Source organism: Fundulus heteroclitus, chromosome 14 (assembly GCF_011125445.2).
Source record: "Fundulus heteroclitus isolate FHET01 chromosome 14, MU-UCD_Fhet_4.1, whole genome shotgun sequence".
Taxonomy (NCBI): domain Eukaryota; kingdom Metazoa; phylum Chordata; class Actinopteri; order Cyprinodontiformes; family Fundulidae; genus Fundulus; species Fundulus heteroclitus.
In genome coordinates, this window is record NC_046374.1 from 1,833,280 (window position 1) to 1,849,768 (window position 16,489).

The 16,489-nt window shown below is 38.6% G+C and overlaps 1 protein-coding gene across 1 annotated transcript; it reads right to left on the reverse strand.

The window, feature by feature from the left end:
* On the reverse strand, positions 1-16,065 carry LOC105921282 (protein mono-ADP-ribosyltransferase PARP14). Its single transcript, XM_012856990.3, has 15 exons — positions 15,743-16,065; positions 12,895-13,058; positions 10,278-12,353; positions 9,879-10,115; positions 9,566-9,790; positions 9,410-9,476; positions 5,121-5,267; positions 4,947-5,006; positions 4,602-4,778; positions 4,227-4,365; positions 4,086-4,141; positions 1,664-2,344; positions 1,427-1,560; positions 1,152-1,329; positions 1-1,029 (listed from the first exon to the last, which is right to left on the reverse strand). The coding sequence occupies exons 1-15, from the start codon at positions 15,915-15,917 to the stop codon at positions 749-751; spliced, it is 4,797 nt and encodes a 1,598-aa protein (XP_012712444.2). The 5' UTR covers positions 15,918-16,065; the 3' UTR covers positions 1-748.
* Between the last annotated feature and the right edge of the window lie 424 nt (positions 16,066-16,489).

Genomic DNA, 16,489 nt, shown 5'->3' on the forward strand with positions numbered 1-16,489 from the left:
TGCAAATGAACGATTTTATTTTGGCTTCTGTGTTTTGCATAATGGTTTCCCTTAGTAAATAACAAGTGGAACTGGAATAGATCAACAGCCCTCTGATTATCTCCTGAGTTGCAATAGGCATGTAAACTGTCATTAAATCACATTAAGAAAACAAGTACTAACACTTGAGATTATAGAAAATAGCCGCTGAGTTTTCTATGTGGCTCCAGCAGGCACCTTTGGTTTATCCAGTTCCCCATCGCCATTGTCTCCAACCTTTCAGCTATGTTTTTTAATCGATTAATGCCTTGTCCTAAGTGAAATTGACAATGGAAATTTTTGTCTATTATTTGAGCTTGTTTCAAACTGAATCAATGAATGTTTCTTGTCAAATCCTGGTTCATTCAATTCTATCCAGATGCAACTGACTGGACAACTCCGTCACACTATTGCTATACCTTAGACTAACAGAATCTCACATTGTGTGGAATGTCATAATACATTCTATTCTATTAAAAAAAATTGGCATCTTTAAATTTATATTCTATAGAATTTGCTTCAAATATGAACCATTATCAGTCTAAAATCATTGCACTCATGTCTCTTACAATACATTCGTATTGCTATATGAAGAACAGTCGAATACCTCTAACAATAAGATAAAAAAGAAAAGAAAAAAACTAAATTCAATAATGGAAAAAGTGCTTTAAAGATTATATGTTTGTTTTGTTTTTTTCTAGTGTTTAACAAAGGAAATGCACATTTCTGCTCAGCTAAAGGTGATGAGGTACTCTGGGTAGGCCTGGTCGTCATGGAAGATAACAAACATTGTGGGCTGCTGTTGGTTGTCCACCAGGCTGTCGAAGCAGTCTGTGCGATCTGTACCACGAGGAGGAGGAGCTTTCATGGAGGAATTGCCGACTGTGTAACGGCCGGTAAGAACACGAGCAACGTACAGTCTCTTCATTCCTGATTGGTCCGCTGGAGAATAACGATCAGCTGAGTAATTTGCATTGACTGCAAAGTAAACTCCCTTTCCGTACATGGCAGCTGTAAGATAATTGCATGAAGAACTTTTACAAAACATTATCAGTATTTAAGTTGCCTTCCAGCACCTGTGTTTCTTTCATGGGATTTCTAGGTTGAAGCTATAGCAGTTAAGCAAAGCTTACCATGTGTTCCTGCATAACTCCTGTCAAATCTGTCTCTTTCAATGCAGTCGCAGGATGCTACAGATGTACCATGGTAGAGGAACTTTTCACCAAGTTCTGCTGGACCATTCTTGGCTAGTATACGCTGCCGACACAAGCTAAAGGCGTTCCACGGGTACATGTTCTGCACACGTTCAATCTGTGACCACACAAAAAAAATGCCATGTACAATGTTTTTTTTTCTATAAATTGAAATTTTTGTTGTTATAACGGTGGAATAATTTGAGCATACTTACTTTATGAATTTTGTATGTGGTAGTTTTGTGGAAGCCTCCAGCTATTTCCTGGTATTCCTGAGAGTTAGGCAGCAACTCTACCTTTTTGAAGACATCGTTGTGCATAGGTTCCCAGTGCTGTGGTAACTCCAAAGCTATAGCAGAAATTACCCCAAGAAAGTTTAAAATCCCACATTTATAAGGCGGTTGAGTAAACATAGTGTGTCTAAAACGGAACTAAGCCCTTTCATGACTTACCTTCAGACTGTGTTCTTTTCAATTTGTATGTTTTCCCAGTTATCCAGTCCGTGGCATCCTGTGATTTTAAGTTTATATTGAGAGTCCTGCCATCTGGTGTCTCCATCTCCAAAAACACTTTTTCCTGTAAGTGAGCGTCCTCCAACATGTAATTTTCACGTAGGCTCAGCTCTTGCCATTCTCCATTGTCATCTTTCATTGCCCACTGGATGGTAAGAGCGCACAATGCCTCCTCTTTCTCTGTGAGGTCTTCTTCAAGGGCTCTCTGGACTGATTGGTTTATTAGCTCAGTGACACTCAAGACATCTTCCTTTAAACCTTTCAGGACATACACATCTTGCCCTGACCCTGACCGATCTCTTCCCCTGGATGTACCAGAAGCTATGGTCTTGTGCTCCAGACTTATTCCTGTGACTTTGATTTTTGCCTGTACTGCGTCCAACTCCATAGCATCTAACTTGTGAAAACTATGCACATCCACTGTTCTTTCAAAAAGCTCTTGCTGCACAATCAGCTCCAAATCTCTTTTGACTGCCTTGGTGACATCTGGACCACAACTGATTACCCGTAAAACTGTTGGCTGGGGTTTTAAAGACATGAAGGATTGGTCTGGTTTTGACAGCCCGGCTGACAATCTAGAACATTTTTTTTCGATCTTCTTCAACTGTTGTCTAGCTTTGTCTGCAATAAAGAAAAAAAAAGTTAATTATCTGCTTTTTAATTTAGCACAATGAGTAAAATATGTGATCTGCTGAACTGTGAAAGAACAGCTTTCCAAATCACTTACAGGTAGAGGTGTAACAATATAAAACTAAGAATTCCACGATTTATGTTTTCACAAATAGAATTAGGATTTCATACATCACAAACGGGAACTAAAACAGGGGTCTCTTCCAGGGTCGGAGTCCAGCAACATTTAGATGTGTCCCATACCCTACACACCTGATTCCAATGGCTAAACCACCTGACAAGCATGCAGTCAGGGCTCAATCCAAATACCCCTACAGAACAAGGACTCTATAGCTAAAACGGAAGTGCATCAGAGGTTGACTTGATAAGTGCTGTCCGAATAGTGTGGCCAATAAAGCAGGAGGGAGGAAAAGTAGCCTGTATGCTCACTCCTGCAGCTAGTTTTGCCTAGGAACCACACAACATCCCTTACCACCACTAAGAACCCTTAAGGTTTCCCACAATCCTTTGCATGACATGAGATATCAGCACAACCCACCTCACTAAAATCAACGAAAATGTGAAATTAAACATGCACTTAGTTAATTTTCGGAAGGCTGATGGCTCGGATTCAGCTAGAATCATCCACGTGCATTTCAGTCACATACTGTAATGATGTCGGAGTTAAAGGCTGTCCGAATTCGGCACGGCAGTCCAAAGCTCCATTCCTCCCACCAACATTTTTCTTACTGTTGACCCTTTGGAAGATCAAGGAATAGGAGCTAGGAACAGGAGCTAGAAGCTATTACTAAGAGTATTTGGATGAGGTCAAGCTCTGCAAAGCTCTGCTAATGAGCACATAATGGAGTCAGGTGTATTGAAGCAGAGACACGTGTAAAGGTTGCAGGACAGCGGCCCTCGAGGACTGGAATTTAAGACCACCAAAGAACTTGTAGAGAACATAGAGTATTAGAGTTCCAGTCCTTTTTGTCAAAGTTTTTCCACTTGGACAATTCTAAAATGGCCCTTCATGCCAACATGCTCCCTTACTATGTCTTCTCAGTTCTCAAACTGAACCGTGTAAAATGTTTCAGTTCACCTTTGATCAACCGATGAATTAACTTCAAGCGCTACGAAACAGATATCAACTTTTATGTCACAAGCAACAATCGGTTGGCTAATCACAGCATTTTCAAAATGCCTTCAAATCATTTTCATCTCGTCCATCACTTTGTCACAGTTCAGAGCCATTGTTATTTAAATCTTATATGACAGACTGTTATGATCCGGACTAAAAAGCAATCTTTATCCCCCGACTCTTTCAACACATCAAAAACAGTTCCTTCAGTACTTCAAAATAAGAGTAACATTAATAAATCTGGGGCCCATAGTTCTAGCTTACACTTACTGGACTCGACAAAGTTCCATGCAAACTTAATCTGGAAACTGGTTTGCGAAACAGACATAACTTTGACCATAGTGAGCCACTCTAAACACGAGTGGAAAACTTAAAGGAAACTGGGTGTTTACAATGTGATTATAAATCAATTCTTGATGCAATATGATGCACATGCTATTAGTTTTACCAGGTCTGCACATAAAATGTTTCTTATCCAACTTGTTTTCTCGTAATACAATATTTCATCCAAGCCCCTTTTACTAATTCAGTTTATCAAGAGGCAGTTTTTGTGGAAGAAAAGAAAATGTGTGTTCAAAATGTTAACTGATGGAAATATTAGAAATAAAACCAAACCTTTCAGGCTGAGGTGGCTCTGAACAATCTTTCCTAAGCGACTCTCCAGCTCTGATCTGTAAGAACAGGGCAGGAGAGTGAAACAAAGCTTTCTGAATCAAACCATAATACATTGTGATCACTCCAAAGTCTATATCCAACCTGAAAGCCTGGAAAACCGCTTGCTGCATGATGACGATGCGAATTAGAGAGAGAGAAGTAGGATTCATGTCCCTGATTGTTGAGGCCATGCCATCCAGCATCGCTTTAGAAGCATTCTCAGCACTCAAACCACCCTGTCCTAAAAAGGAGAAGAGACAGTTCAGTTGTAAATTTGCACAGTTTTTTTTTGGCTTGCTATTGTTGAATTGGTTGCAATAATAACTAAGTTTATCGACTTAGTTATTGTTCATTCTATTTTGAAGCATCCACTTTGATTGATTCTACACATTATTTTTTGGAGCTTTAAGCAAAATTCCTAATTTTCCTGAATCTGTTCAGCACTAACAGAATCACACATCCTGATGGAGCACAAACCTGTATTAACGGCTGGGAAAGCCACTGAGGCAAATCCTTTGCTCTCACACAAGTTCAGTATCTTTTTGCAGGTCTTGCGGATTACATCGGAGTTGGATTTAAAACTAGCATGAATGATTTCCTTGCACCCAAGCAATCCAGGTTGTGTTGAGTGGATGAGGTCTGCAGGAACGCCCACTGAAAACATAAATACAGCATACACTTTAATTATGTAAAATTGATCCTTGGTGGTGATTACTACCATAGTCTTTTATTGTATTATCTTATTCTTTAGAAAAAGATTTCTGTTTAAAAAATGTCCAAACCTAACATGGCTGTTTATAATATTTTTATTCCTGGGTTTACCTCGCGTTAACTCTGCGAGGACTGCTGGCCCTGCTGCTGTCAGAATGGCGTTGGACACACCTGTTTGGAAAGAATAATCATAAAACTATGGATTCAAAGCATGAAATATTACTTAAAACAGATATACCTGGAAAAAAATGCTTTTTAATTTGAGTGCAAACACTCAGATCATACCAGACTGATGGTTAGTGAAGTCAGTTGTGTTGACGATAACATCAGTTCCTGCAGCTACAATGTTACCCCGGAGGATCTGAAGCTTGACTCCACCCATCATGGCTGTCATCTCATCATTAGTTATGGATACATGTCGATAGAAGGAAGCTTAAAAAAGTAATAAAAATATGAATATGTTTTTACACTTACAATAAAATAATATACAATTAATGTTAAACTGGTTAGCTGTGTTTGTTTTCTGGCAACATGTCCACCAATATCAAGTTGCTATTTTTAGCTACTTTTAATTAGAAACTTACCAAACCAATGTACATATTGTGTATTTTGAATTAAGAATTTTGACAATATAGTAGTCATATTATGGTTGTTTATTTCAGCAAACCATTCCAAACTGCTTGGGGTTTAAAGTTGTTCACTTAACCTTAAGATAGGATAGTTTACCACATAAAAAGGTATTGATAATTTATCCTGTTTTTGAGAATTCTAGTAAACTGTAAAAAAAAAAAAAAAAAAAAAAAAAAGAAGAAGAAAAAAACTGATGCTGTAATTTACAAGTCTCATGGTTTCCGCTCCATGTAATTGATCGTGGCGCATCGCTAATCTTACCTGCAAGAAGAATTCTTGTGGTATTTGTGCGTTCACAAACACACAGGAATCCACCTTGTACCGCTCCGGTTTAAATCATTTGTGTCCGAACCAAAAATGGTTCGGGCTAATCACGTTGCAGTATTTTGGTTTAAGGTATGACTTACTGATCACACCTTAAACCAAAAGCAAGAACTGCTGAGCCCACAGCCGAACCAACATAAACATGGTACCATATGAGGATGCAGGCGTAGTAGCTTCTATCACATCTGTTTTGTAGGAATCCACGATTTTATTTTTGATAGAAGAACAGCAAGAATTGCCTTGACTAGTTTACCTTCTTGTGGTTTCTCGTGACGTCTGCTGCTTACATTTTAATTTGATACTGTGATTGGCTAAAACCAACCTTTGGTAGGCGGGCACTAATTGTCACTTCACCCAATCAGCTCGGACAGTTCTTCTAAATGTCCCGCCTTTCCCCAAACAGTTTCTCTAGATGCAGTACCAGATTTATAATGTGCATAATGGAGAGTATTACACATTATCAATCTGGCAGGCCAGGTTAGCAGCTTGCTGCAAAATAAAAGCCTCCACACCTTCAGAATTAAGCTTCATATATATATATATATATATATATATATACATAACCGTGAAAGTACACATGACATCATCTGCCTACTCAGATTTCTTTTTTATTCTTATTTTGTTTTTCATATTTTCTTTTTGATCCACTGTATATAGGAAGGTACACTGTATATAACTGATGCACCTTTTCCTACTTTTTGCACCCTCTCCTGACTACTGACTGACTATTGAGCTGATGTGGTAAGTGAATTTCTCCAATGTGAGATCAATAAAGACTATCTTATCTTATATATATATATATATATATATATATATATATATATATATATATATATATATATATATATATATATATATATATATATATAGGGCCCATGTTTGTGCACAAATACTAACCATACTCACAGTTTGAAATGAATGTAAACATTGTAAAATATTAGCGTTTACCTTATTTTCAAAAACCAGCACTGCCTGTGCCTTTGTGTCTGGCTGCAAAGCTGGCTAGTAGCTACTGTGCTGTGCCGCTCTCAGGAGGGAAGGAAGACTAGTTGCCTATTTAGTGTCTTTGTTGCTATATTTAGCAACTTTTTTACAAAATGTGACTAGCTACAAGTCCAGCGACTTTTTCTGTGTTAATGGTTACTTTACATGAAAGTAGAAATCGTTCTGGAGTCGAGGCAGAAGCGAGAGCTGCTTAGCCCGTTTTCTACTTCCCCCAGCACTGTTTCACAGGCACATCACAGCTGCTGCTGCCTCATCCTGAAAGCCCTGCATAAGAGGGAGTTATAGGAAAAGACAGCAGAGGAGAGCTATGCCACTCCATTTTCAAATGAATCAAGAATGCACAAAAGTGCCGGTGATCCCGCCCTGCGTTACAAAGCGGGTAATAAACATTACGTAAACATAGTTTTTAAATACTCTATTTTGTTGTTGAAACTGTTCCACTAATCAATCACTTATTCACTTTGCTCAATTTGTGTGCATCTGATAACTGTCTCTTTGGTGCAGCTTGTTTTATGTAGTGTGGATTCAGACAATGTAAAAAAAATAATTTCATAAAGGTCATTTGAAGTTCCAAACACGTTTAATTACTCTTTTAATCACTTATTTATCTTGGCAAACGCTTCTTAATCCTAAAGCCTGGGTAACAAAAGTATGAACAAATATGCAAATTAGATGATGATGCCCCCCCCCCCAAACCCACCCCACCACGGTCTAAAAAAATCCTAAAGGTAACCCTGATTTTATCAAATGCATTTTTTAAATGTCTTCCCATGCCTTTCTAATTGGGATAACGCCACCATCATGTTCTTATTGTTGTGGATTTTGATATACAGGACTGTCTCAGAAAATTTGAATATTGTGATAAAGTTCTTTATTTTCTGTAATGCAATTAAAAACCATGAAATGTCATACATTTTGGATTCATTACAAATCAACTGAAATATTGCAAGCCTTTTATTGTTTTAATATCGCTGATTATGGCTTACAGATTAAGAAACCCAAATATCCTATCTCAAAATATTAGAATATCGTGAAAAAGCATACTAGTAGGCTATTCAACTAATCACTTCAATCGTCTAATTAACTAGAAACACTGCAGGGTTTCCTGAGCCTTGAAAAACACTCAGCTTGGTTCAGTAAACTAAATCACAAGTATGGTAGTGGTTAAGAGACGACATAAGATTCTCACAGTAACTGGTGTACTGACCATGGCATTACTGTCCTTGATTGGCCTGCCAATTCCCCTGACCTGAACCCCATAGAGAATTTGTGGGGTATTGTGAAGAAGAAGCTGAAAGACACCAGACCCAACAATGCAAATGAGCTAAAGGCCGCTATTGAAGCATCCTGGGCATCCATAACACCTCAGCAATGCCACAGGCTGATTGCCTCCATGCCACGCCGCATTGATGCAGTAATCTGTGCAAAAGGATTCCCAACCAAGTACTGAGTGCATTAATGGACATTTTCAAATGTTTCATTTTGTTTTGCTGTAACAATTTTTTTTTTACTTGGTCTGAGGAAATATTCTAATATTTTGAGATAGGATTTTTGAGTTTTCTTCAGCTGTACGCCATAATCAGCGATATTAAAACAATAAAAGGCTTGCGATATTTCAGTTGATTCGTAATGAATCCACAATGTATGACATTTCATGGTTTTTAATTGCATTACAGAAAATAAAGAACATTATCACAATATTCTAATTTTCTGAGACAGTCCTGTATTTTAATATTCATATTCACTGTGAGTCACTAGATGTGCAAAGCTGACAGAGACATAACCTAAAAGACTTGCAGGTGTAATTGCAGCAAATGCTGTTTTGTCACAAGGTATTAACTTAGGGTGTTGAATACTTTGGTACAATGCACTTTTCAGTTTTTTTATTTGTAAAAAAAGTAAAATAAAGAAACCATGTATAATTTTCTTTCTATTTCACAATTGTATACCACTTTGAGTTGGTCTTTCACATAAAATTCCAGTAGAGTATATTTGTTTGTAGTTGTAATGTGACAATATGGGGAAAAGTTCAATTGGTATGAATACTTTTGCAAGCCACTGTGGTTTTACCTCGATTCCTTTTAATTAGTTTTGTCGTGTTTAATCCCTTATTGTTACCATGCGTTATCTTTATATTACTTCTCTTTTAAGGCATGTTTATAGCTTGCGGCTATGTTCGGCAATTAGTTTTTTTGTATATATATATATATATATATATATATATAATATATATATATATAATATATGTATATATCATACAACCTTATAAATAAAGGTGTATGGTTAAAATACGGGTTAACAGTGCTAACTGATGCCGTTTTTTTCCATTTTCAAAGCATGAAAATGTTTAAATATTCTTGGAAACTAAGACTCAAAGATATAACAGGGACAAACATAAAATAACATATTTTGCTTCTTCAAACATGGTTGAAATATAACACCTGGAAGTCTTTTTGCAACTAACAAGCAATATGTCATTGTTTTGAAAAAAAATGGAAACAATAACATTTTGACTCAGTCTAAATAAAAACTTGACACTAAGTGGAAAATATATTGTAAGATTAATCTGGTGAAGAAAACCAGAGTATCTTAAAATAAACACAAAATAAACCAACCTTGGCTTGGATTAACATCATTTGCAAATCCTCTAAGATGCAATGTCCCCTGGGCGGACTGGAGGGCCTGTAGAAGAACGTAAAACATCTGAGCCCTATGTAGTATAAAGTGAACTAAGAACAGTCTAGTGCAAAAACGTATTGCATTTTCATCACCTTGCTTGATTCTTTATCCATAGGGTGAACAACAATTCGGACTAGGAAAGGCAACTTGCTGGTCCGCCTTTTTTCAAAAGCAGAAACTTCCTCCAGAAGAATCCTAGATGCCAAGTTGTGTGGAAAACGAAGGAGACCTCCAGTCCCAAGCACTGGAATAGCAACTGAGCTGTAGCCTCTGTTATTACAAGTATCCATTATCTTTTTAATTCCCTGCTTCAGCGCCTGGAGAGTTCAGAGGGTGTGTGTTATAGTTAAAAAATAACCATTAGTCTAAAATATATGCTGATCAAATTACAAAGACATATTTCACCTGGGCTGCAGATCCATGTTGGCTGTTATCCCAAGTCAGTAGGTTGAGGAAGATGACTGCTTTACAATTGAGACTAGGTAACCTTTCAACTGCAACTGTTTCACCTGGCAATGTTGCCCCTCCTGCTTCCTTATTGAACTTTTCTGTAAGCTGTGGCCCAACTGTTTCTTTTAAAATATTACCGATGCGTGTAGAGACAGGATCATGGCCAACCATGGGAGATACAATGGCATCCGCCTAGGACAGAACAATTTAATTGAACCCAGTTCAACAGCACCTTATAATCACATTGAGTAAATGACTGGACTTGACCTTAAAGTACATTAGCATATCAAATATCCAAAATACAGTATTTAGATGTTAACTTGTTCAGCTGAACTTATATGCAAAGATTTGTACCTGTTGGTTCTCAATTGTTCCTTGAACAATCTCAACTTGTACAGGAACTTCGGCAGTGGCTTCGTTTGCTGTGTCTTGACCAGCGACATCCATCTTGAATCCCAAATCTTTTCCTGGCAGAAGGCGGTCACATGCTTCCTGCATAGCCCTCACCACCTCCTTCCTCTTGTCTATCAGTATGATTTTGCTAAGACTTCGCCCACCCTGACTACCAAACTCCTTAATTGCAGTCACAATAGCCTCAGAACAAACCTTGATGGGAACATCATATATGCCTGAGCTAATACATGGCAGGGCAATAGACTTGAACTCCATCAGTTCAGCTAAATTGAGAGCATTGTGGACAGTTTTCTCCAGCAAGCATCTTTCTCTGCCACTTGCTTTCCCACTTTCAGGTCCAACAGCATGCAGCAGGTTCTTGCACTTCAAGTCCCCTCCTGTAGTCACTACCACATCACCGACAGCAATTTTTCCAGTCTGTTTTACAAGAGCTTTGCTTTCCATTTGCACTTGAGGACCACCTGCTTTACTCAATGCAGCAGCAACACCACCAATGTGGTTTAAATCTTCATTGGCAGCATTTACAATTCCATCAGCATACTGTTTTGTTATGTCACCCTGATAAACCATCACCTGAAGCCCATGTTGAAGATTGTATTTAGCAAGACCAGTATGCTGTCTGCCTAATAGATGCTGGTCATCGAGCTGTATGAGACACCTTTGAGAATGTGCAACCTGTAAGAGACTATCTCTTCCAGAGTGACTGTTAAAATATCTTGATGCCCCTGGCAGGTCAATGGTCACTCTGTTGATCACAGTAGAGTCAAGAAGTGGACCCAGCCTGTTCCTGACTTCAGTCACTTTGCTGGATGAACCTTCAAGCAACACCATGGGGCTAGAAGAAGACGCTACGGGACTGAAGGTAACACCTGAAGAGTCAAACTCCTGCATCTGCAGAAACTCTGGAAGAAGATGAACTAACTCACGGAAAGGGAGAATGACTTTCCCTTCGACGCTTGCCTGATCCAAAATAAACTGCGCTACAATTTCACTCAGCTCTTCAACCTCTTGAGAGTGGCCGAGCAATCGCACAGTGCCATCTGCACCAAACATAACATTAGCTCTATGCTGCTTTTGGTTCATGTCATTTGTCCTGGACTTCAGCTTTTCACAAAGCTCTGGAGGCACAACAGGGCAGTTGGGAATATCATATCTGACGTCCTTAAAGTATTCTTGGAGCTTTTTTACAGATTCATCTAAATCGTTGATAGTGAAAGAGAAAAGGTGTAAGGTTGTGTCCCGTATTTCTGCCTCCACTTTCTTAGCAACTCCTAAAAAGTCACAAAGCCCCCCTGGACAACCATAAACCTTTTTTAAGAAGGCCATAAAGTGTGGGCTTTTGTCTGTAATTGTCCTCTCCAAAACTAGTTTCTCCTTATCCGTGATGACCTCCCCAGCCTTGAGAATTTCCTGTACAGACCCCACCAAAATGATCTTACCTTCATCAGCCTGTGTGACTTTCAGTGCTGGAAAGTTTTTCCCTAAACAGCATTCAATCTCTTTCCAGAGGAGACGCAGTTTTGCCTCACCGATTCGACGAACACTGGTTTGTGTGTCACCTGAACAAGACACTCGATTTTTAACGTGCAGAGACTTTACATCTGTTAACCTGGCTTGCACCTGGTTATGCTGCCCTACAACAACAGCCATCCCGATCTCACTGTATACCTTCACCTCATCTGTGGTCTGACTAGAGCTGTAAGACTGCAGCAGAGCTTTAATTATGTGAGAGTCCACCTCATAGTGGCACTTGTAGCCATCAAACAGTTTATTCACTTCAGATTTCCAGTCATTAATTCCCCCTACAACACCTGGGTGAGCTACTCGCCTGACTGAAACCCTCCCCTCCTCTGGATAAAACTGCACAGTGCAGGAAAGTAAGGCCAGCTGCTTCTCCAGTTCCTTCCTCACATTTGGAGATTCCTTAAGGTAACGAAGGATGTAAATGTCAAGCTGTGGCTCATACTCTTCAGTACTTGGTGGCAGGTTTGGAGGAATATTGGACTGCTGCTTTGCCTGTTGGGGAAAAAAAGAATGTCATGCATTAATTTTAAACCATTGTTTTACTATCCAAAACAAATATATTCAATTGTAATTCAATTGGGTTTAGTGTCTGATGAGCCCATATGCTGTATGAACCCTATATGTTATATAGACTCAGGGCCTGTGCGAGCAGTTAGAGAAGTTTTGAGCTTAGATTTTAGACATTTCAGGGATAACAGATAGGAAATCAGATATGCACTGATGGAAGTGAGGAAAAGCATCATCACATGTACATAAAACTGTTCATTACAGCACATTGTCTAGCATCTTAGTATTGTGTCTGCTGGCTGCAGGCTAAATGTTTAGATGCCATGGCAATCTGAATTCAGCGATAAAATTGGTTCAAAGAACTCATCCTTCCACCATTCCACTCCATTGTTCTCCACCAAAAGGCACTAGAACCTTTACGGGGAAATATGAGAAGCATTTTTATGGTATCTGTCATAAAACTAAGACAAAAGGAAAAGAAAAACTCCCCAATCTTATTTGACTTTTCCAAAATTTCAAAACATACCAAAGGTGTGGGTGATAAATTCAGGTTTGGGCTGGCGGCCTGGCCTGGAAGCGTAGTGATATCAGACAAGAGGCTGGGAATGGCACTGTCCCGCACAGTCAGCAGTACAGTAGCACCAGCAAACTCCAATATATGCTCAGATCTCTGGAGGACTCTTTGTTGAGCTGTAGGAGGGAAAAAAGAATGAAAATTAAAAAAAATCTTGATCTTAATGCCAAATTTAGATGTTATGCGTTGTCATTTCAGCAACTATGCAGGTAGATGGGGTGTGGCAGGTTCCTGTTGTTATGAAAGACTGCTATTGTTTCTGATAAACTTGCATGCTGACTCATTAGTTTCATTTCATCTCACATCTTGTTTCGGAAATTCTATACACTAACTTTTAAAATCTTTGCTTACATTTTTAACCCATTTACTTAAAAAGGGTGATCTGAGAGAACAAATTATTTAAAATTAACAGAACACACATAAAAAAAACAACAACACAGACTTATGTCTTTAGTCCAAGTCTAACCACTGGGTTTAAGGTGTGGGAATAGAAGTTTTACCAAACATTGAGTCAGCCCAGGTTGGTTGGTTTGAAATGAATTATTAGAAAGAGTCAAGTGCAACAACAAAACCAAATTTTGCTATTTAAATTCAGTTACTTAACACTAAAAGTATTATTAGATGTTTTAAGTGTCTTATTCTACTAAAATCAACAAATTTTACATCAGTAAACTAAAGTGTTGCACGATGGTGCAGGTGTTGCCACTGTTTAAATCTCTGAATGGCCTTTTTCTTTGTGGAGTTATGGTCTCTCTGTGCATTTGTGGATTCTCTCGATGGATTCCTTCTTCTCTTGTCATTTTTATTGCCGGTTTATAGTTTCTGTGTATTACCGCCGGACAGAAGTGTAATTCACTAAACATAAAATTTTATTTCTAACTCACAAAGTAAGAATTTATTCCATAATAAGATGGACCTTCCTCCAGTCCTCCCCGTGGTGCCCCCCTCCCTGAACCCAGAATGGCATTGTGTAGTAAAGGTACGCTACAGGTGATACTCTAACAAGGTAAGGACTTGATGAATGAAAAACGGGTTGGTGCTGAAAAAGAAACAACTTTCAACTAGCTATCAAAGTTGTTAACGCAATTTCCTTTTAACTATTTTAATTGTTTAGGCATGATTAACACACTTTTTGGATCTCGTCTGCACTGACAGGAACTCAGGCTTACTCAGTGTATTGACCACAGTTAATGGAAATCTAATTTCCTTTCTCATTCCCTCTTTCTCTTTCATGTTTTCTACATTTTACCAAAACATGCTCAACACTTTCTATTCCTCGTGTTATCCATACTTCCTGTCGCCACTTCATTGCGCCGCTTTTTCTTGCAAAGACCCCCTTTTGTGTTTTTAATAAATGTCTCCCCTCTGTATTACATCCATCCTGTCATATTTTATGAATGTTATCTTTAGTATTTACTTTCATTTCTGTGTTACATAAGAGGACCCAAAGTTCAATTTCACTGCTTCTTTGGCCGCCTTATCTATCCCCCTTTCCATAACCCCCTTATATACTGCAAGCCATGTGAATTTTCTTTTTTTTTTTTTTTTTTTTTTTTTTTTATACTAATTAACCCAGCAGTTTTTGGAGCCGATCTCTCCATACAATTTCCCCTGCTTGTTTATTACTCAACAGGTATTTGTTATGACTGTGTAACCCTTAAGCTAACTGGAGGGGAAAAAAACACGTTTAAAGCTGTTATAGCTCTTTGAACATTCAAGTTGTATAACGGGTACCAAAAATATCAGGGTCAGCTTGCCAGAATGTGTATCCTCTTCCCAAAAAATGGAGCACCCACATTTCTTATTTTTGTCTCAAAAACACTTTTAGATTGAATAACTACAGAAATATTTAATGGGTTGATTTTATACATTGGGTTAATAAGACTATTCACACTTGTATCAGGCACAATTAAAAAAATATATCTTTAATTGCTGTTGCTTTTCAGGGCATTTATTATTAGCAGAATTTTCATCAATCGTGGAAACGACCACCGAGCCGTTTACATGTTCTAGAAAGTGCTGTATTGGGCGTTAACATTTGTATGCATCCAGTCTAAACAGACTTTAAGTCTCCTCGTGGGCTGTCTCGACATGTTGAAACAATCCCTGACGATATCACAGGAGAACAATAGGTGTGTGTCGTTTTCCTGTTCTAACCCGCTCACTGAAAGCTAAAGTGACAACACTCCGCTTTCACCTTTTAACTAAAGTAAAATAAATCTACTTCCAAGACCAATTGGTTGGGAATGAGACGGAGTTGACTGGACTGGCTTTTCCTAATGCGCGCCCCCGACGCAGAGGGTCCATAATGCATTTAGTCAAGTTATGTTTGTGTGGTATTAAGACTTGTTTGAGTATAAAAAAAAAGGTAAAGTAAAATAAATCTGAAATGGATTAAGCATATTTTATGAATCTCTATACCAGGGAGATTTTTTTTCCTACAGACGTCCTATTTCCATCTAAGATGTGTTCCAGACAGAAGCCAAACTGGCCCAACAGGAAAGAGCTCCTGTCCAGGGGCTGAGGCGCAGCGTCCTTCTTACGTCACGCTTGACTGTAAAAGTGAAACCACTTTGCGTCTCTAAAAATAGAAAGGGGCAAAGCTAGTTTGGTTAAATAAAAACACTGATAGTAAAAATCCGAATCAAACAAAATAGGCATGTCTGCTAAAAGTCCTCAACAGTAGTAATAATAATATGTATAAAATGAAATTGTGTGGGGGATTTCCTGTTCAACTTTACTTTCACTTTCACCGCAACAAAAGAAAGATTAACTTCGGTGGATAAATCCGGCGTTTTACCTTCTTGCTCTTTAAAAGCAATGCTGTAAAGGTTCCCCCGGACCTCAGTCAACGAGCCGCAATCTCCTCCGCCGGATTTGCGCCGAATGTGGAAATAACTTTCAATCCTTTTCCGCAGATCGTCGTTCAGACGGGCGCACTCAAAGAAAACGGGAAACTTGTAAGACGTGTCCATAGTGAGCACTTATTTTGACAGAAATGGATTAAAAAACGCACTTGGGAGTAGCACCAAAACACAGTTGACAGCTGGAGGCCGTGTGCGCGCACAAGCGCTCCTTCCAGTTCCTAGAGGTAATAGAGCGCATCAGCAGACGTCAGCAGAAGCTACGTGAAGCTCAGCTGAGGGGGAAATCACGCTGCAGGCGGCAGCTTTTTTGATAATGTAGGTGACGCAGCAAACATTTCAGACACAACTGTATCCTGCGCTGTCTTGGATTTTACTGTTACGTTATCATAGAGTTAATGATGTCCCATAGTCAGAGACCCACAAGATGAATAAAAGAACCACACACAATGAAAGCAACAATTTATTATGAATCAAATTTTGACACTTACAGCTCTAATTTTCCATTCATATATTTATATTTCTTCACTTAAATAACCCCTCCTTTAATTCACTTTAAAAAATAAATATAGCCTATATGCAGGGGGGAAATCTAATTTATTTTTTATTTTTTTTGCAGGGGGAGGGACAGAAAAGCTTTTATTTCATGACTGCAGATTAGAGGGTGACATTGGAGTCCCATC